Here is a 25,530-nt window from a genome sequence, read left to right on the forward strand (position 1 = left end):
AATTAGATCTGGTTGCCTTCCAAATCCTTCAGCTCTGACAGTGGCATAACATCACAGGGCCACCTCATCTTTCAGACAGCCATGCCAATCAAGTTTTCTAAAAAGCCTTCTGTCCCACCACTTCAGGGGCTTTCCCTATCCTTGCCCCGCCCCCCTTTGCATACAATTCCTAGTGTTCCAACCCTCTCCCCTCCAGGTTTTCAAAGTAGCAGAGAAAATTGAAGTAACTTCGGTTTAAAAGAAAAAAAAATGTTTTTGGAAGAGCAGGTCTTTGGGAAAGGGGGAATGCGACTCAAGGAAGCTCGAGGAGTGTGTGTGCAAGGGGGGGGGGGGCTTGCGGAAACAATTAAAACCTTTGCCTGACTTCACCTTCTTATCCTGAACTTGTCTTAATTCCTGAAGGTGAAAAAACACCAGCTGGGTTGGCCTTTTCTTTCCCAGGAACAACACTGCAGAGCCAAAGGGGGTGTGTGTGCGTCTGGCAATTTGAGAGGGTTGAGGAGAGGGGAGCCGTGATACCCCGTAGGGAAGGCCCAGTTCAGCAGAGTGGAGGGACCCAGGGGTCGCCCCATCCGTTGAGATCTTCGTGCCCCAGTCGCTCCTCCTGCCCCTGCAGCGAGTTCTGCGCTTTGGAGCTGTGCCAGGACCTCTGACAGAGCCTGGCAGGTTCATAAGTGGGGGGCGGGGGCTTGGTGTTCTCTTTGCAGAAGACGCCCATCTGGGGGGGTTCCCCTATTTTCCTGGCGCTTAGTGGCCCGCCCCCCTTTCCCCGACCCCTATCATTTTAACGCTGATCACACACGACGGTGAACTTGCAGCTCAGCTTCCTGCCGCCTGCTTGACCCAGGGAGCACAAGCAGCCTGCCGGCCTCGCCCTCCGCTCTCCCTCCTCTCCTGGAAACCCCGCGGCCTCGGGGCGCGGGTGGGGGGTTCGAGTGGGCCGGAACAACTGCAGGGGCGTGCAGGGCGAGGGGTCCCGGCGGGGAGCTCACAGCAAGCGGCGCCTGGGCGGCCCAGCTTCCTGGAGCTGTGCTCCTTTGACCCCAGTGGCAGTCCCTGTCACTGCACCGCTCGCGCTCCCTTCGCTCGCCGCGCCCTCGCTGCCTCTCCTCGCCCCCTCGCTCGTTCTCTCCCCAGATCGAGGCTGCTCCGGTCCTTTCCACCTCCCCCCGCAGCGACCCCGTGTCCCGCTCGCACCGCGCCCCTGTGTCGCCCTCCCAGGCCCCGGATCGGCGGCGGGGACCTCCGGGGTCGAAGGTTCTGGCCCGCCCGCTCCCCTCGCCCCTGCCGCCCCCAGCGCTGCTCCGAGCCGGCTCGGGTGGCTCGGCGATGGCTCGCCCGCACACCGGGCGCTGAAGGCATCCCGGGGACCCGGAGCGCAGCCCGGGAAAGGTAATCCGCCCGGGGAAGGGAGGCGGAGGGCGGGGGAGGGGGGAGGAGGCGGCCGGTGCCGGGCGCGAGAGGAAGGGAAAAAAATGCACACACAAAGCGGAGCCCGGGTGAGAGGTGCCTTGTCAGAGGCGCGTGCGAGGGCGCGGGGGCTGCGGAGCGCGGCGGCCCCGCCGACCCTGAGGTTGGCCGCCTGAGCACTCGAGGACGCGGGGAGAGCGGATCTGTTTGCCCCCGAACCCCCCGCGAGCCAGAGCGAATTTCTTCGCGTAGCTGTCCTTCTTCCCACTCCCCATCTCGCCCCGCGTTCTCCCTTCCCCCCAAACCCCAAGCCCTCGGCCACCGACCTCTCGGGGTCCCCCCCACCTCCCTGCCCCCTCCTCCGCCGGGTTTCTCGGGAAGGTGGCGGCGGGGGTGGGGGTGGGGGTTATCCGCGAAAGCCCGCGGCCAAAGCCCCGGGGCAAGGGATGGGGGTGGGGCCCGGGAGTCTAGGATCTGTTTACTAGAAAGTCCCAGGGTCGCGCGCCGCAGCTGCCCCGGCCTAGGCCCGGGTGCATTGTGTTGGCCCGAGCCCCGTGCGCCCGCGGCGGCCCCTGACCAGGTGCAGCGACCGGACGGCTCGGCGCCGCGGCCGGACCGCTCGGTGCAGCTTTGTGCTCCGGCCGCCCGCGCGCGCGGCGCTCCAGCCGCGGAGCTCTCCGCCGGCCCCCGCGCCGGGACCTTACTCTCCGGGCTCGGCGATCGCTGCCTGCCGAGCGAGAGGGCAGGGAGGCGGGGTACGGCGGCGTGGAAAAGTAACCGTGGCCGCCCAGTTTCTTTTCTACCTAAGCAGTAGTTGTGCAGGTCCCCCAGCCACTACCTCTCTTTACGTTTACATGTGGCAAGATTGTCTTTTAAAAATATCTTTTTTTGAATTTCGGGCTTTTGAGGCCTAGGAGGTGAAGAGAGCATTTTTTTTTTTTTTTAAACCTAGAGGTTCGAGAGGGCATTGAAATCCCCTAGCAAGAAAAGAGCACGGAAAGATGAGCAATGTGGTTGATTTATAGCGCACCCCCAACACACCCGGAATTAAGAGTGAATGCGGGTCATGAAAAATGCCTAATTGATTTGTGATGGTGAAGACACTAACAGGTCAGGGAGGGGAAAACAAACACAACTTTAACTGGAAGGGAAAGACTTCCAAAGAGGGAGCCAGGCGGTGGGCTCCACATTCCCCTCCAGCCCGATGGCTGGCTGGATCCCTTCCCTTCCCAGCCGTTCCCGGGGAGGCGCCTGGCAGCTCCGGGACTCGGAGCGAGGAGGCGGTTGCTCAGGGTGCGGACTCCTGTCTGTGTGCTCGGAGATGCCAGGGCGCTTCGGAGGCTTCTGTCCCAGACCAGGGGTTAAGATGCCGCACCGAGGATGGCAGCGACGTCACAGTCCGTATTCTACCGCGGTCTTCAGTCGGTGCCCCGCGGGGAGAGAGGAAGGTGGGGGAAAATGCTTCGCTGATCCGGGGGGAGCGAGTCTAGAGTCCTTAGTCCAGTCTCCACCGCCCGCAGCGGTGCCCACAGGCTACTCAGCGCCTACGGAATGAGGAGGGAGTTGTGGCCAGGACCAGGCAGCGAGAGCTGTTGACAGAGCAGGGCATATGTGTGTGTGTGTGTGTGTGTGTGTGTGTGTGTGTGTGTGTGCGCGCGCGCGCGCGCGCGTGCAGCTGCAGCCCCCCACCCCATCTGCCCACCCTAGATTTAAAACAAACAAACCAATCCAAAGTAGAGAATTGTGCGCCCCCCCCCTCGCCCCACCATATATAGACCCCACGCTTTGTCAGAGGCTCAGGAGAAAAGTCGTGCCCTCCCTCTCCGAAAGAATGTGCCAGCTGGGTGTCAGCAGTGCTGGAGACAAGTTCAGGTGTAAGTGTGAAGGGAAGGGAGGGAGCTTAGTGGACAGAGGCACGTGGAACTTTGTTAGCATCTTTAGAAAAATAAAGTAGGGGTGCATCCACAGGGAAAGCGTGTGGGCATCGCTCCCGCACGCGGGGATGAGTAACTGGAAGTGGGCATAAAGGAGTAGGGGCGTGAGTTAAGGCTCCCGATCCGCGAGGCAGAGGAAGGAGAGAAATGAAATTTGGCGGGGTTGCACCCAGAGCAAGCTCCAAAGTTCCTCCACCCAGTAAATGAGGTGGCTATCTTCCTGACTCAAGTGAGCACCATTATTTAAACAAGGACAGCGAAATCCAGGGCTCATTTCTCCTGGGCTTGGCTTAGGCAGCGCGCGAGTCAGAAATGGTTGCTTTGAAAGTTTAGGTAAATCGGACTTCTGGTGTCTAGGAGGTGGAGTCAGTTATTTAAGCCTTCAGTTTTTAATCCTCTCCCTGCCAGCAGACTTTAAGAGGTTTTCCAAGTGGGTTCCTGGAAAAGAAAATTTCCAGTCTTGCAGCTTAAGGGACAGAAGTGACTGCTGTCTAGGAAATGTTCAATGTGCTCACGTGGGCTTCTTCTTCTTCTTCTTCTTTTTTTAATCAGAAACTCTAACACCAGCGTGAATGCTTGGCAGTGACAGTCCTGTTTAGATTTTTTCTTTAGGCATTTTGGCATCTTGTACTGGGTGCTTTTGTTTGTGGATGAAATGCATTGGAGTATAAAATTAAAAGGAGGAAGCTGTTCCCTTTAACTGTTGTGAGAAGAGGATGTGTGTGTGTGGGGGGGTGTTTACAGCCTGAGTATCTGAAGAAGGGTGATACAGCTTCTTCGCAGGTTAAGGTGGGGCCCTTGCATCTTTGTCCCCAGATCTCATGTAAAGGGATGTGGTTTAGCTCACATTTGTCACTGAGAGCCTTCCTCCATCCCCTCAGTCCTCCCAACCACACATACACACACACACACACACACACACACACACACACACACACACACACACAAGTCATAGGATATGTTCATTTTGAGGTAAGGATGGAATTGAACATAGCATTTAAAAAGAAAATCAAGCCTTCTCTTTACTTGTCTGTAAAGGTGTTGGGAAAGTTTTGAAACCTTCTGCCTCAGTCTGACATTTCCTTCAAAGGACTCCAGATTAAAGCAGACAGACTGGGCAGGTGCACTGTTTTCATAAAACATTTGAAAAGGAACAAGGCAGAAATGAATTCAAATGAGGTGCTAGCCACCCATTTAGCCCAGCAGAATCCCATAGGTCTGGGCTTGCTGATGGAAAGGGATTGTCTGCCTTGCTTGGGAAAGAAGGCCAAAAGAGGCATAGTTGTTCCCTGAGAGAAAATGAGAATCTCTAGGGTGACTTTAGGATAGCCTGGACCATTCAGAAGTGGGAATCTGGCTTCTAAGTTCTGCCACTTTTTGGCTTCAATCAGGACGGCTTGAGGGGTCTCCCTCCACTCGCTTCAAGTCATTGTAAATATTCAGTGTGTCTGTTTAATTTCTGGCCTACATTCTTTTAGCTGAATTAGTACGTTTTCTCCCCAAACATTTAAAATTCCTGGCAAGGAGTAGAGATACTTACCCTGAGGTCACCGTGGTCTAGACAAGAATTTGATTTTCTGTTGCTTCTGAAATGTTCTGAATCTCACACAATAGACATTGATGGGAGGAAAGTAAGAATCGCCAAGTAATTTTTATACCGCTCTCTTAATTTATGCAAACACTAAGTTCTCGTATTCTGAAAATGACTATCCCCTCCCCCCCCCCCCTGCTTTGATGGCTAACATTCTTTTTAATGACAGTCATTTCTGTAACAGGAAGATGTCTTCATTTGTGTTTACTTTTCAGTACCACGCAATTACGCAGCTCCATGCTTCGGTTGTGTCTCGGCACTTTGTGTCTCAAAAGAGAATTACAGCACTTAGAACAGGACTGCAATTTGAAGCAGGTGTTGTGTTTTACTGTTATGCAAAATAACAGTAAAATATAATTGTGTAGGAAATTAAGGAGACAGCTGCAAACTTAGTATGAAAACTGTGCTACGTTATGACTCGTAAGCAGTTCTTTACAGATATCTTACATCGGAGGAACAGGGCGAGATTTGACTTAGCTAATCCTACTGGCCTATCAGCTAGTGCTGAAGGGAGTCATGCTTCCCGAGAAGGCAGGAAAAAGCAGCAAGGGAACCCAAGGCAACATTTTCTTAAAAGTGTCAGAACATCAGGGGTTCCTCTCTTGGCTATGAGACTGTTCTGGGAACCAAGGCCAGGTGGGTGTATCCTAGCTTGCTTAATTGATATGAAGAGTGCAATCCTTGGAGTAGAACATTGTGGAATTTCTTAGCCCAGATAGCATATGGAGGGCTTCAGAAACCCTGGGTCAAAAAATAATAAAATAAATAGCCTTTTATGGCAGGCCGTCTATCTGCCTTTTGTTCGATGTTTTAAGGTGTTTTGTGCCAAATTTCAATCTAATTCTAAATATTTTTTTTGAGATAGCAGCTAAGATGTCTGGAGCTTAATGGTATATGTGGCAAATGAAGCCTGATACAGTGTTTTGAGAAAAATGCAAGTTAGCCAAGGGTTAGCCCAGGAATGTGTGGTGCCTGCTGCTTCTTCCAATCGATCGTCAGTTGCAGCCGCTTCCATGCAAGGGCTTGCTTCTCTCCGTCTTTGAACATCTGCCATACAAACAGACATCTTTATTTCTGTACTCCGAGTGGCAACCAATACATTAATACTTATAAACAGAACGAGAGTTGCTGGAAATTTCCTAAGAAGATGTGACCCGCTAGTAAGAATGACAGCCCTAAGAATGAGAACACAGATCTGATGGCTGCCCTCCCTGACTGCTCCCTTAAGTGGGGAAGAGGGAAGGCAGGGTTAAAAAGTGACTGACCCTGTCTTCATCTGGCTGTCTGTTGAGTGACTAGAGTCTAAAGTATTAAAAAAAAAAAGTGCACCATGGTTATCGAGAAGTATTTGCTTTACCGTCAAGTTCTTGGCCAGAGACGTTTGTCCATGTACCAGGCGTTGTGCATTTAGGACAGTGTGTGCAAGACAAACTTATGTGTAGCAAGTGCATCTGGTACATTTTGTAGTGATGCTCTCCATTATCTGCTAATGAGCACAGACCTTTGAGTTTACATTTGTCATGGTATCCTATGGGTCATCCCAGCGTCAAGATTGCAAGTGACTGTATAATGTGATGCCACTTTTGTAAGAACCGAATATTTCAATTAGCAGGGAGGGCTTGGAAGAGTCTTCAAGCACAAGCCATTTATAGCTAGACACCATGGCAACTGTGGATTTGGTCCTTCTGTAATTCACGTTAAGTGCCATAATTATAATTAGAGAGGAATTCTTAGTTTGAACTCCATTGAGACGATTCACTAGCATCTAGTGGTACCATATAGGGTGTAACGTCCACTGTGACGAGAGAATAGACAATAGTTCTGTTCACGAGGAAGTAATAGCAATTCAGATTTTTCCCCCGTGAGCCAATTTTATATATAGATTCCAAACTCAATGTGTTTTAGAACCGTCTTACTCATGTTCTTTTTTTTTTTTTTAATTTATATACACACATACACGTATGTGTTTTTTTTCTTCTAGAACGAACAGTGGTACGGATGAGTAGCCCCTTGGAGTCAGAGGTTGGCTGAAACACATCATGCCTGCTTCCAGCTTTTGCTCCGGAGAGTTGTGAATTGCTAATGCCTATAGGGAGGAAGGATGGCACATGGGATTCCTTCTCAAGGCAAAGTTACCATAGCGGTGGACGAGTATAGCTCAAACCCCACCCAGGCATTCACACACTACAACATCAACCAGAGCAGATTCCAGCCGCCACACGTACATATGTAAGTATTTCTCATGGATGTACAAAGAGAAAAAAAAATTAACCATCGAGAAAATAAAAGCGAACCGAAAGAAAACTATCGCTTCAACATTCTGCTAGAAAGATTGGAAGTCAGTGATTTCCAAAACATGTACCTGCGGTTTCACGTACAGGCCAGGAGAAGCCCCTTGCTTGTGTCTGCATAACCAGTCACAGTTTTCACGGCATATCCAGTCACAAAGGGAAATTAGGTCTTTAGAGCCTCTGATGGGTTATGATAGGTTGCCCACGTTTTTTATAGCTAAGAAGGGAGAGTTAAGGTATTTGTCTAATGCTGCATGGTAAATTTTGGCCGTGACATCTCACTCTTAGTTCACTTTGCTTTACCCATGTATTGTTTACTTCCACGATGAATTCTTTTTTAAGTTCTCTAACAGTCTCTTACACTTCATTCCACTAAGGCGTTATTTTCAGCTGGGAAATATGCCTCATTGGAACTAATTGTCCAGTCACTGCTGAATCCGTTGTCTTGCATGTTGCTAGTGAAACGTGGGCTGCATTCTGCAAGACTGGAACCATACAGGGAACAAAGGGTTAAGGGAGAGAGGACCGGTGGGTCTCGGGAACTTTTCTTCCTTTCCCTGATTCCATGGAGTACATGTTGGGCCTTAAGCTATTTAAGGAGAAAAACGTACAGGAGAAACTCAGAAGCAAGGACAGTGTAGCACCTGGTTACACACACCAACTTTTATTTGATCCTCTGCAGCAGAAGTGCCAGGCTGTCAGTGGGAGGGGAAAGAAGGTCACTGTGTCTCTGGTGTATCCAAGGCCTGGTGCCCATTTTTTATGAGCCCCCTTCCGATGTCTAACACGAGTCTTTCATGGCAGGACTGAATCTCTTTGAACACTGTTGTGTGCTCAAGAGGGAAAGGTGGTTAGGATTTTGTTGGCTGGTTTTACTCCTGGAAGAACTGAACTCACGGCGTGCACAAGTCACAAGCTCTTTCTTCCTGTAATTGTTTTATGTGGGCATTAAAAAAAAAATAGTAGCCCCCTATTACCTAAACACACATACATACATACATACATACAGACAGACAGACAGACAGACAGACACACACACACACACACACACACACACACACACACACCCTCTTTAATTTAGAAATCTTAACCAAACAAAACGGTGTTTTTCTTGATCGGCTACTAGTGTAAGGAGCAGGGTGCTATTTTGTAAGTTATAGGAAGCCTCTTAAAGTAACTATGATGAGGTTTATGTAAAGTGGGATAACCAAAACATTAGGCTCCAGGGAAAGAAAAAAAAAAAAAAAAAAAACAAACAAATACCACCAACCAAAAAACCAAAAAGGACAAAGAACAGAAACATCTTTTTCAAATGGTTGTTTTCTAAGAAGTTCTTGCTGGCCAAGTGTGAGGGACTGCTCGCCATTTTGAGGGATTGCTGACAGAGTATGACAGAGCTTTGTTCAGGATGTGTTCACTCTTTGTTAAGATGGTAGTTTTTCTGAACAATTACTCCCTTTTCTGTAAGTATAATATAAAATTTGCTATGGCATAGTTTGGGATTCCGTTAGCTTGCTTTGGAAGGCTAATATTTTGTACTGAAGAATCTCTAAGAACTCTGTGGATCCTGTTTCGTATGAGGCAGCGTGAGTGCTGCTCTGTTCAGATTCCCTGGGAAATGGCTGGAAGGCTAGGTCACTGCTCAGCTCTCCACACATCCTCTCCGTTGTTCCTGCCCACAGGAGCCCAGTGGTAAACTGTGAATGCTCAGACACAGCTTTTAAGCTCTCTCCCTCTCTTGCTGTCTCTGGAGGAGGTGGGCAAAACCCAAAAGCTCACAATGACAAAAAAGAGGTTTGTCATGGCAAACGAGACAGCTGTGGAGCCTGTCACTGGACGCCATCCTGGGAGCACAGGGATCCTCCAAGTGGCTCCTGTGGACTTTTCTTTTATAACCCTTGGCTTCCTCTCACCTGACAGCAGCTTGGGCCCTCCTGTCCCTGCCCTTGAATTAGCTGCTTCTTACAGGGGTGATACCTTTCTGCTCTGATTAGCATCTGCTCTGATTAGCATTTGCTCTGAGCTAGTTTAGTTTCCTGAGCCCACAGGAAGCCTCTTGTCCTCTGTCTTGTGACTTCTTTCCCAATTTGGGACGGTTGCAATGATTCTACCAGGCACCCTAGGTACTTTTTTTTTTTTTGATTTCTAGGAACTCTATTATTATTTGTCTGTCTGTCTGTCTGTCTGTCTGTCTGTCTTCCATCTATTATTAACTTTTGCTGTCTGTGTTTAGCATTAGTCACCCATTTTTACTTTTTTACCTTCTACCTACCCCAACTATTATTTATTATATTTTATCTATTTATTTTTATTATTTAATTAATTTTATTATTTATTATATTTATACATCTATACATTTATATACAGTTGTCATTATTTTATGTTTATTTATCAATATCTTATCACTTATATATTTTTCATATTAGTATTTTCTATGTATATTATTTTTTTATATTAACTTTTACTATTTTTTCTGTCAATCATCTATCACCATCTGTCTATCTTCTGTCTCCCTACCTCCCTGCCTGTCTGTCTGATGTACTGATTGATTCAAAATATTTAGTTATGTGTTGATAGGAGAAACCAGATCATTCTGGGAGTGTTAAGGTATGCTTTCTTAGATGGGGATGTGGCTCCCTCGGCCTCACCCTTCCTTTCCTGTCCATCTTAGGGCCTGCTGTTGCTTTGCATGTTAATGGCTCATGACAGACCTGGTAGGTTGTAGGCACTTGGGCATCTTCCTTGACTGCAGTCATGTTCTATTTTGGGTGCATTAAAAACATGACTTTTTGTCTAAATAGACACTGAAAGCGACCAGAAAGTATTGGTGTGATATTGAACCTAAAATTTCTCCTGATTCTTTGAAAAATTCCAACAATCTGTGGCAGTTTTGGTTCATTCCTAGAACTAGCTTGCCTTTTCTACTTGGGGTGTTTATATGTTTATTAGCCCTGGGTCCTCCAAGCATTCACTTTCCTTTCTCACTCCTATCCAAGATCTGCGAAGACCCCCCAGTAGATACCAGTGCCCGTGGCCGTCCTTTGTATGACCTTGTAGTAGCAGTGGGTATTGTCACATTAATTAAAAAGTTTTCATTTCCCATTTAATGTGGTTAGTCTCAGCTCAACTTTGTGTGACTAGCACCTGTCTAAGGTCCCCCTTCGGATCAAGTTCCCTTCCCCAGATATCAGTTTATTCACAGGCAAATACTTGTGCCAAATGACCGCTGTTGTTTTTAACTGTGATGTATGAAGACAGCAATTAAAATAGAGCTTTTTTGCAAGGTGCCACCACGAGGGACAAAAATGAGCAAGAGTCAGCTGCCATCATTATGAATTGTCCCTTCTTTAGAACTGGGTTCTCACGCAGTTTAAAGAGGTTTGGGTTTAGTCCGTATCTATAAACTCTAATAAACTCCAACAAGATTGCTACCAGACTTTCTAAGAACCATCGCTTTGAATTTCCTTCTGACGTAGGATTTTCTTTTTTACTTTTTAAAAAGTAATCCTATCTGACTTTAGAAAAGAAAATGAAAGCACAGCTGGAGTTAGTAGACCAAAATGTAGCCTACAATATGAGTCCTTTCTTTCTCGCTCACTCCTGATTATACCGATAGACGGATGGCTAAAACCTAACAATGAGGAGGTCTTCATCTGCCTCTGCCCACAAGCCCTTCATCTTTCTTGAACAGAAACTTCACAAAGTAATTTAGTGTTTTTAATGATGATTAGAGAAGGCATTCAAAGAACCATTTTAGGTCTGAAAATGCCATAAAGACTGTGTGTTCTTAACGATGGGGGGCCTAATCACACACTCTAAAACTGTGGTGATAAAGCATCCAGCTCTAATGGTTTCAGCACTGGAAATTGTACTTCATGAGAAGCCTTCCTCCTATTCCTTGCAAGTTAGGATGGCTGGTCACACCACTGAGGTTATTTTATCTTCTGGTTTGTTTTGAGGGTTGGCTATGGGATTTTTGAATTCAACCCTCGTCTCTGTTTCTAATGCTTTTCCTTGTTTATATCTTCAGTGACTAGGGCCTCAGGATCTTCTTTTCTCTCTCTCCCTGGCTTTTTACCAGGCTTTAATAAACGGGTGTCGCATAGAGGTGGTTGTCACCAACAGAATCTCATTTCCTTTTTTTTTTTTTTATTTGTAAGATACAGTTTGTAAAAGGTTGCTGTGACATTAAAGAGGTGCAGAAAAGTTCTGAGCAGCCCGCGTTGTTCATCTAGTGCCAGGTGTCACTGCAAGTGTGTGTCCCATTGATCCCAAGTTCCTTCCTTTTTTTTTTGAACCAAAATCTCCTTTATACAAAGTATCAAAATACAATTGCATTTCTAAAATGAAATCATAGGTGTACCGTTGTAGTCATTAACTCAGTTAAATGCTATACATTAAGGAGAAACATCCATGAGGCAAATGTATGGATGTACTCCCCCATTTCGTGGAGCATCAAAAACCACCGATCTTTTAGTCCCTTTCTTGTACATTATCCTGTGTCCACATTCTCTGCATCTGATTGGATCTTGGATTTTATTTCATTTTCCATGTGACATTCTCCATAGGTATGTATCACTGGCCGCTGCTTTGGTGGTTGAACATCTTTCTGGGTGTCCATTGTTGGTGCCTCTGTAGCTCGAAGATGTGTCCCTTCTCTGAGCACACAAAAGCTTCTTCCTGATCCCAAGTTTCTTATTTCAAAACTTCTGACCACTTTGTCTTGTCTTCTCCAAGGAGTTACTGGAAGGTACCGTGGAACCTTTTCCTGGTAGAATTTTTCTACTCCAAAGTCAGCAGGTAATTTAGTGCCTATCCTGACCATGAACAGCCAGGAAGGTCGCTATACCTCCAGCTAGCTATACTTACTAGCCCTAAGTGGGTTGAAATCTTATACCACATGTCTGTTCAGTGAAGAACACCACGGTCTTGGTTCAGGCCTGACTTCTGTGTCCCTGTCCCTGTCTCTGGTTCCCCTACTCTATGTTTAAAACAGACTTGTGTTTAGCAGGATTGCCACAGGCTTCTTCAGCAGAAGGATGATTATGACAACTGAGACCGTGTAACTGTGCCTGTCACTGGCTTGTTGAAAAAATTCGGGGTCTCAGTATTATTACCTATAAAATGGGCGTATCACCATAATGCTTAACCCTAAATGCACCCCGTTCATTGCACATGTCTGTGGCCATCACCAGCACTCTTGGGATCATACAGGAGCAGAAGGCAGTGCTTGATACGCAGGTATATGCGACAGGTCCAACATTGTTCCCTTGTGTGGCATTTATCTGTGTTGTTTGGGCACTGAGGTGCCTGAATACGCATCTCCTGACAGATTCGTACAGTTTCTATAGGTGTTCCATTTGATTTGAGGTTTCCTTTCTTCCCTGTCGGAGAGTGTGGGAGGAAACATATTAATTTCAGGATTGTGCTAGGTGTGCGTAGTTCAGAAAGGAAGGAGAGCGAGGTGTGAATGGTACGTGCCCCTCACGCGCACCTGTGTGTAGACTTAGCTGCAGCACATTGGGGTTCTTCTGGGGGCTGTGGAACCCCAGGGGATGTGGGGCCTCGCTGAGGCAGGTTCAGCACTGGAGGATGGGCCTTAGGTTTGTGGCTCAGCCCAGTCTCTACTTTGCTTCCTGATCCCCAAAGGGTGGAAATGTGAGCAGGCTCCCACTACCAAGCCTTTCCCATCAGAGTTGACTGAATCTCATTGAACCGTCCCCCGAAATGAATCCTGACTCTTTTAAGTTGTCTAGTATTTGGTTGTGAGAAACCAAAACCAAGTAGCTAATATACAATTATATAAATTTGATATCTGCTTATGTATCTGCACATAAAAGCGTAGGAAGGACAAATACCTGTTTTACTGACGATCGCTTGGTCAGCCACTTGTTGTCATTGACTGGGTGGTGAACTTTATATGCTTCTACATAGTTAAAATTAATTGTAAAAGCATGTGGTACTTTATAATAAGTCATCTCTAAGTCCTGTGTTTTCCCCAAGGTTTGTGTTAAAAGCTTGCTTCTACCTATATCTTCTCCTCCCTTTGGGTCTCAGCTTCCTGGTGACACTCTTCTAGTTTATGGTACAGTCAAGGAGTAAGCCAAAGGCTGCTTAGGATGGAATCGAGGTCAGTCATACTGTCTCCTTGCTGGTGCACACACTTGTGTGTGTGTGTGTGTGTGTGTGTGTGTGTGTGTGTGTGTGTGTGTGTGAGTTTCATTTGTTCTACTCAATACTCAGGCTTTGTGGCCCATGAGTTTCCGAGAAATTTTTCTGTCTGCTAGGCTTACAGGTCCTCCTGTTTGTGGGTTCTGGAGGTTGGGCTGCTGTTGCTGAGTTTGTGTGTTGAGGCAGATGTCGCCTCTCCGCCGTGAGCCATCTCACTCAGTGAGGAAAAGCTTCACCAAGTGTCTTAAGCCCATTCTGAGAGGGCAGCAGGGAGCACAGTGTCAATCCATGGCTAGATGTCACACGCAGGCCTTGTTTCAGGGAACTTGGGTTCGGGTCCTACTGAGGTCGCTAACTCTGAGATCTTCAGGGCGCAAGGGCTCTTTCACCGCCTGGTTGCGCACTAGCTACCAGGCTACATGACCTGGAATAACCTCCTTTTTCCTAGAATTTCTATTTCTTACCTCATTTCCTCTCACACATACCCTTTACCTTTGGGGGGGGGGACCTATTTGAAATTAAGAACATAAATCCCACCTTGTTAGTGAATTTCTGTGGGGAAAGACTGTTAGTGAGACATGGTGGAGATGCTGGTGCAGAGAGAAAAGTGCTCCTGAGCTCTCACACACAGGAAAAGTAGGGTCAGAGAACACATTCATGTCTGCGGCTCAGTAAAACCTCTAACAAGGGTTGATGGTTATTTCTTACTGTAGGCTGGGCTGTGTTAACTCTGCAAAATCTCAACATGCCCTTCTCTCCGAAAATCACAGTCTCAAGTTCTTAATGCAGGGTTCATCACTGGCCTGCATATTAGCATGACCGTAATTTACAAAAGATTTTCAGTCTGAAGTTTGCCTTGTAGATATTGAATGGTCCCTTTTAGTTCACACACACACACACACACACACACACACACACACACACACACACACAAACACACACAACAGCAGTTTTCTTTTCTTTTCCTCTCTCTCTCTCTCTCTCTCTCTCTCTCTCTCTCTCTCTCTCTCTCTCTCTCTTAAACATAAGTTGTTTTTTTTATACACACCTCCAGGGCACCATCTTGTGATCTGTGACAGGTGGACTTTTTTGAGCTAACTTTCCCCCGATTGGCAGATCTCTTTATTTGCATTCAACATACACAGAGACAGTCTAAGATTGGGTGTTTTCTCCCTCCATTGTATAGGTGTCTAAGTGGGTAGACATGTTTTGCCTTTCTTTGGCTACTGGGCTATCGAGGAGGGAAAATAGTTTAAAAAATAAAAACAGAACATCTCTGAGATTAGATCTGGAGTTTTTTATTTGTGTTTATATATGTCTGAAGGAGAGGGAGAGGGGCAGGCAGGCAGGCAGAGAGCACAGACCAGAAAGAACTGTGTGTGGTTCCTTCTCAGGAACAGTGTCTGTCTCCTTTGACACAGGCCTCTCTCCTGTTGACCTGTTGTTCACCAATTTGATCACCTGGTTGGCCAGTGAGCCAAATCCTGTAGTCTCTGCCTCCCCGGCGCTGGGCTTACAAGCATGCGTCCCCATGCCTGTCATTTTTACATGGATTCCTGAGATCATGCTTGGGACGCAAGTCTTTGCCTTGGAGCCATCTCTAAGCCCTGCATTTGTTAGTCTGTCTTTGTTTTGTGATAGGCTTGGCACATACCTCTGCTTACTGACAGACAGGTCCTGATACCTGGTTGCCCACAGGTTAGCCCCTTCATAGACAGTCCCTCTCTCCTGCTTTACTTTCAGGCTTTCTTCCATCCTCTTTGTCTGAGATTCTATAATAGAGGATGAAGTAAATACATAGGAGTTGAATTCAGCTTTATTTCTGAGAGGTTTAGAACTTATGAAGGTGAGATTTTTCAGATGTAAAAGCAGAGCTAATACTGCCCAGTCTACCCTTATCTTAATACACCATGGGCCACTATAAATCGAAAGGGGCCAGGTTTCCTGCACTCTGGAAGGTCTGTGTGTGAGCATGTTCCCTCTTGTCTCAGGATTTCCTGAGCTCCTCTTCCGAATCTGTTTTACCTTTGTGACTTTCATAGCATCCTGGTGTGGCTAGGCTGTACCTAGGATAGACCCTTGGCAGACCATAGTGTCAGTCTGTCTGTCTCTCTTGTTGAATGTAAAAAACACTTTCAGTCTGAGTCTGTGTGGCAGCACTGCTTAGAGAAATGGTTGACTTTGTGAGCCCTTGCAGTGTTAGGATTCCCATGTTTTTATCATTTGGCTTTGGAGTTTTCTGTCTTCGACAGTGAAGGGGGTGAGAGGCATATGCGTATAAGAACGTGTTTTTGCAGTGTTTTCTGCTTTTCCTTTCTTACTGTAAATCAGAAATACAAATGAGTCTAGTTTATGTTTAATGTTTTGTCCCATTTAGTGTTTCATGCTTTAAAAAACAGAAAACAACTGAGGCAGACAAGATGGCTCAGAGGATAAGGGTGCTTGTGGCTAAACCTAACTACTCGAGCTTGATATCCAGCACACTCCTGATGAGAGAGCCGATTCCTCAGGCTGTCCTCTGACTTCAATCAGCCCTCTGTGGCCTGGATGGACCGCACACTCTCCAACCCCACCCCTGCCAGCCCTCTGTGGCCTGGATACACCCCACATTCTCCAACACCCCAGCCCCATCCCCACCCTGTTAAAGAAATTAATAAAATGTAACAAATGTATGCAAAATGGAGAAGCAAGTTAGCATGAGCCCTCAGGAAGGTAAACAGAGTTTTAGTGTTGAGCTTAGAAATCTCAACAAGAGCAAGCCTTATCAATGTTCCTGGCTTGGCTTCCCTAGAAGAGAGCAGGTTCTGGTTTATAACATGAACTCTGTTCAAACCCACGCATTTCTTATACAGACAGCAAATGAAACTTTCCAGCTCAAAGATTTGGTAATTCTTAGATGACGAAGAAGCCTTTTCCCCATCTGGCTGTGGCACTGACCCTGACTGGCTTGGAGAATGCTTTACTCTTACTTGGTTTTAGGGGTCTGTATCACAGTCCCAGGATCCGAACCTTTTACGTGCTGCACACATAGTTTTAAAATGAGTTCCGAACAAAGACATAAAGCCGAAATCAAGAAAAATTAGCTTCACTAGGTAAGCAGCCTAGCATCCTTTTGTAGTTCCCAGAAAAATAGTACCTTTGGCTGTGGACAAGGGTGTTGTATAGCTCTGTGTATGTCTTGACTTTTGACAGAAAAAAAAATCCCATTTTATTTCAATTGGCTTTGCTCTGACATTTAGAGGTAATATGAACCCATCAAATCATATTGTATTTGTGTGTGTGTGTATGATTGGGAGTATAAGTAAACATCTGCATTTATGTAAAGACTCAAGGTCATCTCTACCTTATCTTAGTTGTTTGTTTACGTATTTATTTAGGAAAAATTTCTCCCTGTATTTGGAGTCTGCTGGCTATTGTCTGGCCACTGAATCTCCAGAGATCTGCCTCCATGCGTCAGCTCTAGGGTCACAAACGTACAGCTGTACCCCACTTTTCCATGGGTACTGTGGCTCAGAACTCAGACCCACAGGCTTGAAAGGTAGCAAGAGCTTTATCTCCTCAGCCATCTTCCCGCCCTGCGTTTTCTTTTATAATTACAAAAATCCCCACTTTACTTAACCACCTTGTGTCTAACGCGTTAAACTTTTGAAACCTACTCTAGTGTGTGTATATTGGTCCTGCGTGGATGAGTGTTACGTATGATGTTGAGATGTTTGTGTTCCTTCAGGATTTGTGTAGTGAAATTCTAACCTCCAAAGCATGACATTAAGGAGTAGAACCGTTGGAAGGCAATTTGTTTGTGAGGATAGAATTCCTGAAACTGGGATCTAAGAGAGACCCTTGCTCCTCCATCAAAGATGGCCGTCTCTGAGGAAGTGTCCTTTCATCAGACAGACAGTCTGCCTTGACTTCCTAGAGCATAACAAATCTCAGAGCTCTTCTTGGCTACTGTGATGCCCTGGCCTTAGTTTTCACACTAGGAGAGGGTCAGCATCTATGAACTTTTTGGTTAGAAAGGGGATGAGACTAAATGGTGCCTGGGCTTTCTTGAGTTCACAGCATGATTCAACATGGCAGTGAGTCTACAAATGGCCAGGACAGCAATTTTTGGTGTTGATCTATTTTGATCTATAAGATGGAATGACATTTTAAAGGCCATTTTAGATAATTCAAAACTAAATGTTAGGATTCCATTTTGTTCTCTAAGTCCATTTGACAAGTGGTGAGCTATGAGCTGGCTTTCGAGACACATCAGTCCCACATCCACCATCTGTTCCGACCCAGGAGACACAGCATCTGCTGGGCCCTGGCTCTGACTCCTGCAGGTTAACTAGTTCCCACATTGTACTTCACCTCCTGTTTTGAGCTTGCTGGTAGCAATGAAACCATCCTGAGCTAACACACCCAAGAGAAGAAAGAAAAAAATGGGGCAAGAGTGAGTATTTAGTGAGATTGCACATGAGGGAGCCACTTCCTTATCAGTTTTAATTCCTAATTCTCTGTACCACAAATCCTAGAGTCTGTCTTCCCATCCGGAGACACCCTATCCTGTGCTGACAGGAAGGTATGGATGTTTTGTTCTGTGTCACAAATAGACCCTCATTCTCCTTGAACTCCAGCAAGCACCCTTGAGAATCAGGAAGAGAAACAACCCCTGGGATGTGGTCTGCTCCCCACCCGACCCCTGCCCCTCACCCCACCCCATTCTATCCCAATTCACTCCACCCCATCCCCCCTGTGCCCCCAGCCCTAGATGATTGGTCATGGCTGGCTCCACTCCCCATCTCCACCCCACCAGGATGTTAATGGCCATAGCACGCTTCACTGTTTATCTTGGAATTTGATACCATCATCTTGGCAACCAAACTGGGACCTTTATTGCTTGGATTGTTTGTCATTTGCTGTTAATTATCTGTTTCCATAAATTCTTCACTTTGAGAAAAAAGAGAATGTTTTGAAATATTTCCTCCAGCATGTAAGCAGGGCTTCATTTTCTGTGGACAAAAGAGAAAGAACGGAGCTCTCTGGTAACTCAGAGCAATCAAATTCCCTGGTTTTCTCCCTTCAGGCCCAGCTAGACTCTGCTAATTCAACCAGGATTTGTGCTGAAAGAGTCTTTGGGGTTGTGGGGAACACAGCTAAAAAGAAAGGTTTAACTTTACACAAGAGCTTTGCTTTGGTTACAAGCATTTTATGCCAGAGCTCTGCTTTTGTGTGCGCTGGGGTCACCTCCCTTCGGCTGTTCCCTGTTTCTGGTTAATGCTGCACTGCTCAGGGTGAGCGGGCCTCCTGCCTACCTGCCTTTATGAGGTGTTTATTTTGTCAAGTGTAGAATGAAAATGAGTTTTCTGACCATTAGTACACATCATGCTGCAGGGGGGGCTGGGGGGGTGGTGCTTGCCACGCTATAAACACGCAGTGCTGTTTTCTGAGGTGTGGGACCCCAGGCTGCTGCAGCCTTGCTAGACTCCTTATCTTAATATAAAGGGCTAAGTAGTGGGGGTGGGGAATGGTGAGCTTGAGCTTTTGTGCTTTAAACTGGGGAGTTTGGGGATAGTGTGATTGCTGCAAAGGAGAAATCTGGGCACAGTTAGGAATGTTCATACAAATGAAAACATCGGAGAAGTTATTAGGAAAAAGTCTCCTCGTTTCTGTTCCCGTCCATGTATTCCTTATGCTTAATCTCTGCTACTGAAGACACATCTTTATGGACAAGGTCCTTTACAAACTGGTGAGAGACTCAGAGATGGAGAGAGCGTGTGTATTTATGGGCACACCCCACTGTGTGTGTGTGTTTTTGTGTGTGTGTGTGTGTGTGTGTGTGTGTGTGTGTAGGTCTGACAACAACTTGTGGGAGTCATGTCTCCTATGAGGATCCTGAGGGATTAAAATCTGGTCATTAGGCTTGGTAGTACCTACAGAGTCATCAAAGCCGGCTGGTGAGGATCTTAGTGCCCTCCCTCCCACATACACTCATACCCACAAATAAATGTAGTGTTCCCCCCCCCAGTAATGCTGAGCAGGTGTGGTGACATGTGCCTTTAACCTCAGCTTTCAGGAGGTAAAGGCAGGTGGATCTCTGAGGTCAAGGCCTGCTGAGACTACATAGAAAGACCCTGTGTTTAAAAGAAACCTAGCACTGGGAGGTAGAGACAGATGGAGCTTCACAGGGAGGTCTCTGACTAGATGGCCTGGCTGAATTCAAGTTCAATTCAATGAACGACCCTATTTCAGTGCAGTGAGGTGATGTCCTGCACAGGTGTGCTCATGACCACTAATCCCTTCCTATTCATGATTATGTAACACACACACACATACACACACACACACACACACACACACACACACACTATATATATATATATATATATATATATATATATATATATATATATATATATATATATATATATATTTATCAATACATAAGAAAAGTATAGTATATATACCTTTTTTACTCTTAGGATTTAGTAAAACCTTATTAACAAGTTTTATTTTTATTTATTATTTATTAAATATTTATCATTATTTATCAAAATGCCGAGGTTCTATTGTAGTATCTGCGTACCACGTATCTTCAATAATGTTATTATGGTCGCTTCTGTGGCACCAGCACTTCAGCCTCAGCAGCCTCAGTGGCAACATGTCTGCCCTTGCTGTGGCTTTCTGTCATCTCTTGCATTTGATGTGTCAGGACGTTTTCAGGGTTGTGCTGTGTCACGGAGATCCTGAAGTAGGATAGAGGAAGTAAGTCTTGGTGACAGTCAACACCATCTCTGCTTGGGCAGCACCTTGGTGGGTGTGGGGTGGGGGATGGGAGGATGAAGCTCTCACTGTGAGCCTGTCACAGGATCTGTGGTACTGCTAGCTCTTCCCAAGCTCCCAAGCAAACAGGATCAAGCCTTGTCCCTGACAAATGTCTCTAAGCATTTCACTTTCATTATTCTTTTAGTTGCTCTAAGTGAATTTTTTGAAAGTGTCACATAGGAAAAATTTTTGGACTTCCTACACACTCGTTATAATAGCAAACTTAACTGTTTATTAGAATAGGAGATCAGGAGAATAGTGGAAATTGGGGAACAAACACCTTCTGATTGCTCTGGGGGAGGCTGGGAAAAGGATTTAACACTTGAGATTTTTTTTTTTTTTTTTTTTTTTTTTTTTTTTTTTTTTGAGAAGCCATTAAAACCCTGACGGGATCAGATTACTTGACTGCACATCTGAAACTTGAGACTCTTGCCCTAAACCGTGCAATCAAGTTAAGCTCAGAATCCAAGGCCTCCCTGTAAGCCTGGCCCCTGGGTGAGCCACATTCTTGATCACAGAATTATTTCCTTTGAGAAGAGCAAGACTACAGAGAGGTTTTCATGGCCAATTTAGTCTGTATGTTGGTGCCAGCCAGACATTTGGCAACAGTTAATGCCAGCTTTGGTAAGATGTCCAGCGACATTTCCCGAGGTCTTCAAAGCTGTCTGGAGTCAGGGCTGACATGGAAGGAGAGCAGCCTCGGAATTCCTACACAACTTTCCTGCTTTTCTGGTTTGGTAAATGAAGATGTACGGTGGGTGCCCAAGATCAGCAGTCTGGTCCTCTGTCCTCAGCTTTGAGTGAGCCTGGGGCACTGCCACCACTTTTTGTCACCTTTGGTGTTTTTGGTTGGGGTGCTGGTAGTGCTGTAGGTTCTCTTGTAGCCAAGGCTGGCCTTGAAGAAGTTTTGTAGCCAAGGATGAAATTGGACTTCTGATCCTCCTCCCTCTACTTTCCAAATACATAGAATATATCTTGAGCCACCATACCTTGTTTCCATGGTACCAAAGATCAAACTCAAGAGGGCTTCAGCTATGCTAAAAAAGAGGTCTGCCAACTGCACTACATGGCCAGCTCCTCTCGTCACTTGAAGGGAAACCCTTTCTTCACTCCTTGCTTGAACTCAGAGTGCTGACAATTAAGGCCCTTGTGGTATTTTGTTTTTCTTTTTAAAGATTTATTTTTATTGTGTGCAAATGTCTGAATGATACACACAAGCATATCAGATGCCTTGGAGCTGGAGTTATAGGAAATTATGACTGTAATAGTGACAGGGTACCTCCAGCCAAGCCCGAATTCTCTGCTAGAGTAGGAAGCACACGTTTTCCTAACCAGAGAGCCGGCTTTCTCGTCCCCACAGTGTACTTTCTGACCATGACATACCTGTTTCCCACTGAAGACAGCAACTCTGTGTTTTTTTTTTGTTTTGCCCTTTGATATTTGCGTACCGTGTCCTGGTCTTAGCTGGGTTTAGGGTCTAGGCAGTCTTGGGATACCTGTCGCGTGCAGTTGGGTTTTTAGGGACACTGGTATGTGTGCTTCTTCTCCAAGAAGTCAGTGTTACCTTGTACTATCCGTTAACTTTGAGACTTGACAGTGCACTTGGCAATAAAAGATAACGTAGGTAATTCTCTCCTGTGATGCTCAAGATGCACGTGAAAGATGTGCAGTATTTGGGGAGCTCCTACACTAAGGGTGCAATCTGTTCTGCCTCCAGTTGACTCTGGTCATCATCAATTGCTCTTTAAGAGAAAAAGAATATTGAAGATTCACTTCCAGCCTGACCAGTGGTTTTCAACTAATGGTGCGACTCCTTTATACAGGTCCACATGTTTTGGTGACCCCTAACCATAAAATTGTCTTGTTGCTTCAAAACTAATTTTGCTACTGTTATGAATCATAATGTAAATATCAGGCTGAGAAGCACTGAAAGAGACCCTAAAGATTTGAGGTTCCTATGTTGTTTGGTAACTTTGAAGGGGAGGCCTTAGAAAGGACATTGTTTGAACTCAGTTATTGCTCATGTATTGATCCTGTTAGAAGTCGGTGACTGAGGGCTGAGGGTTTGAAGTGTTAGAGTAACTTAGATCTATTTCAGCCCTCTTGCTAGGAGTCTGAGTAACAACTCCCCTCTATGTGGGATATACTTGTGAAGACTGAGCAAGCCAATGAGTTAACTGTCATCACAGGAGTCATGAGTTTTGTATAAGGCAAACCATGCTTATTTTGTGATTTTAAGAGCTTCTCTGTAGTTTTGGAAATAGTACACTCATTCTTTTGTCTCAAAACTTTCTTTTAGTCAGTTAGTAAATGTTTCAGTATAGAATTTTCTTATGTATATGCTCTTATTCTTTGTTGACCGAGATACCCCCTTTCTCAAGCTTCGTTGGTTCCTCCATACATTCTTAATGATCTCATAGGTGGCTGTGATGGTACACACCTTTAATCTTAGCATTGAGGAGACTGTTGGGTCTCCATGAGTTCAAGGCCAGCCTGGTTCACATAGCACAAAATCAAAACAAAATAAACAACAAAGGCTCTCACAGAGCCTTTTTTGACAGTCTGGGCGTTTGGTTAAATGTGGATAAAACTGATTACTACTTTGATGTTACAGAAACTAGAAAGCATTTTTTAAAAAAATGGACTTAAAGGGAAACCAAATCAAAGTCAGACTGTGACTGTGGTTGAATTCTAAGTTCGAACAGCTAAACTTTAGATTAGGAGAAGAGAAATGCCTAGGGGGGTGGGAGAAGAAACCCTGCTATAAAGTTCCAGGCTTAAGAAAGAATTTCACATAGGGTAAAGACACCTGAGCAGAAGAGAAAAGAAGAGAGTGCTGCTGATGTTGCATTGTAAGCCCTTTGGGGGTAGGAAGTGTTTAATTTAGGTGACTGGCTTCAGGTTTTCTCCCCAGCTTTTTCTGTGACTGTGGCTGCCCAGATGGGTTATGTAATTAGCCTTTCTGGGGATGCCCTTTGGCTGAAGACCTAATTGAGTCTCTGGACTTACAAGCAGGGTTAGAGTTGGTGCAGCTTTCTTTCTGCCCTGCAGGTAGAAGCCCTTTGATGGACCTGCTTCTTTGAAAGGTACCTATACCAACTGGCAGTGACATTATTTGGGTAAAGCAGGGTTTAGTAATTGAGGAGTCAATCCTTTTTAGTATATGACAATCTCTGAAATAGAGAAGACACCAAAAGCCACACGTACAGTTTAAATGAGCCTGTACTGTGCATTATAAATATGCACCGGATGCCAAGTAGAAAACACCGGAACACTCTCTCAGGATGCTGTTAGGGCCAAGCGGAATCTCATTAGGGACAGCTTCAAAGATCAGTTCCTCTTGTCCATAAAAACAAGTGTAAATTATCTGGTGCGCGCCTGCTGTTAGTGGCTGTGCTGTTGCATTATGCATGACTCGAGATTGCACAGAGGATGAGGGGCTGCATAGAGTTCACAATAGACCCGGGATTTCTCCACCTTTTTTTTTTTTATTGCTGAGTCTACATTTTGGAAATTTATTGGTGCGTTTCGGCTAATGGATGGTGCCATCTATAACTGGTACCTACATTTTTGATGAATTGGAGTCAGTTCAGAGAGGCATGATAAGGTTGGGATTGTTTGTATGAACCACCAATCTACTCAGATTTATGTGTCTTGTTTATTCGCACGGGAAACTGGGGGAGGGCATGGGAAGGTGGTCCTAGTGTGTAGACTTCGGTGACTTTGTTTCTACCCTGTGCTCTTTCTCTGTCTGCCTGTCTGTCTGTCTGTCTGTCTGCCTTTGTAAAAGTGTGAGTGTTCGGAATTTAAGGCAGTGTGGTTATGCTTGACATAACAGCCCTAATGAAGAGTTTTGAAATAGGTGGTGAGGTCTAGAAATATATTCTCAACCTTTCTTGCTTGAGGAGTTCAAGAATCACTAGAATGTGGTGTTTGAGGACACAGATGATGGGAAGTTTGAATCTGGTCTGTCAGAATGAGAATATGGTAGTTCTAAGTATGGGCAGCTAAACTCTAGTACCGGAGCATCAGAAGAAAAAAAATCCCCAGTAAAAAAAAGAAAATATTAAGTCTCTAAACTCTCCCCAGAAAATGGAGTGACTTGTGGCCACAGGATTTTGTTTTTGTTTTTAAATTCACTTGTGATTTATGTAAGGATCTGTTGTGTGTGATTTGGTGACATTAACTATTCTGTTTATTTTCTTACTTGTAAGTGGGGGACAATTGCTACATTTCTCCAGAGGCAAGGGACAAGTTAAAGGAGCTGATCTATATGTCATATCTACATTTCCTGGGCTGTATTAAGTCTCAGGGAATTGTTTATTCCTTTGGATGTCACCACTGTTAGCTTGCTTTGGATGCAGCAGGTTGTCCCGTGTGGCCAGGGGTGTGTAGGTGTACAGCACCCTGAGACTGCCTTTACAAGCCTGTGTGGTTGGAGTGTATATGTCCTCTTTCACATAGAGGGTGAACAGCTTCAGCGAACACTAACGTTGTGGACACACAGCGGAAACCACAGACGTGTGAAACAGTTTTGTGATGCGGAGAGAGGACTACAAGATTCTGGGGAATGCTAGAGAAATATGGAGAGAGGCTGCTTGCCTTTCTCTTGGTGAGAGACAGTGTCTGTACCCACAGCAGAAAAGAACAAAACAAAACAACCCTCACCCCAGCCAAGGCCCTACAGGATAGAAAGAACAAGAGAGCAGCACCTATGTGCTTTAGTCAGTGTCACGTGACTTAGCCCAGCAATCATTGTGAACTCAGGGCTTGCCCAAATTCTCCACTGATAGTCAGTCCTAGGTATCGACAATTCCCTTTCTAGGGTAGAAGTTCTTTCAGGACAGGCTAAAGGTTGGCTCACTTTGAATCCTGCTGTGCCTCTGACCCCATCATTATTATCAAGTGCATCTCCCAACCATCACGGAAGTCTTCAGTAGGTCTTTTCTCCTCTAAACCGCCTCTGCTAAAAGATGCTACCCACATGAGCATGCTCACGTATGCTCTTCTTTCTTTCTTACCTTGCTTGCGTCAGATTTCCTTCTCATAGTTCTCCCTCCCATTTCCCATCACTTGGTCATCAAAGTGTTAAGGAAGGCTTATTGGTGCCTCTCATAGCACATGAAATAATGATTGGGTACTCTGGGATTTTGGGACATAAAGTAATGATTGAGTACTCTAGCCCCTGCGCTAGACAGCACCTAGTACACTAATAAACTGTTATTGATACATAAGTGGGTATAGTAGAGCCCTAAACCACCTAGTGCTTGTCAATTATTAAACAATCAACTGTGTCATAGTTAAATTATATGTGCTAAAGTCATCA

At 45.6% G+C, this 25,530-nt stretch overlaps 1 protein-coding gene across 2 annotated transcripts in view; it reads left to right on the forward strand.

The window, feature by feature from the left end:
- The first annotated feature begins 1,169 nt into the window (after positions 1-1,169).
- MPPED2 (metallophosphoesterase domain containing 2) overlaps positions 1,170-25,530 on the forward strand; it is a 169,142-nt gene continuing 144,781 nt past the window's right edge. For both annotated transcript variants that reach the window (XM_080931599.1, XM_080931600.1), the window contains exons 1-2: positions 1,170-1,392; positions 6,917-7,164. In XM_080931599.1, coding sequence (XP_080787725.1) covers positions 7,037-7,164 — 128 coding nt within the window. In that variant the 5' untranslated portion in view covers positions 1,170-1,392; positions 6,917-7,036. The remainder of the gene's footprint in view (positions 1,393-6,916; positions 7,165-25,530) is intronic.

This window comes from Micromys minutus (genome assembly GCF_963924665.1).
Source record: "Micromys minutus genome assembly, chromosome: 17".
Lineage (NCBI taxonomy): Eukaryota > Metazoa > Chordata > Mammalia > Rodentia > Muridae > Micromys > Micromys minutus.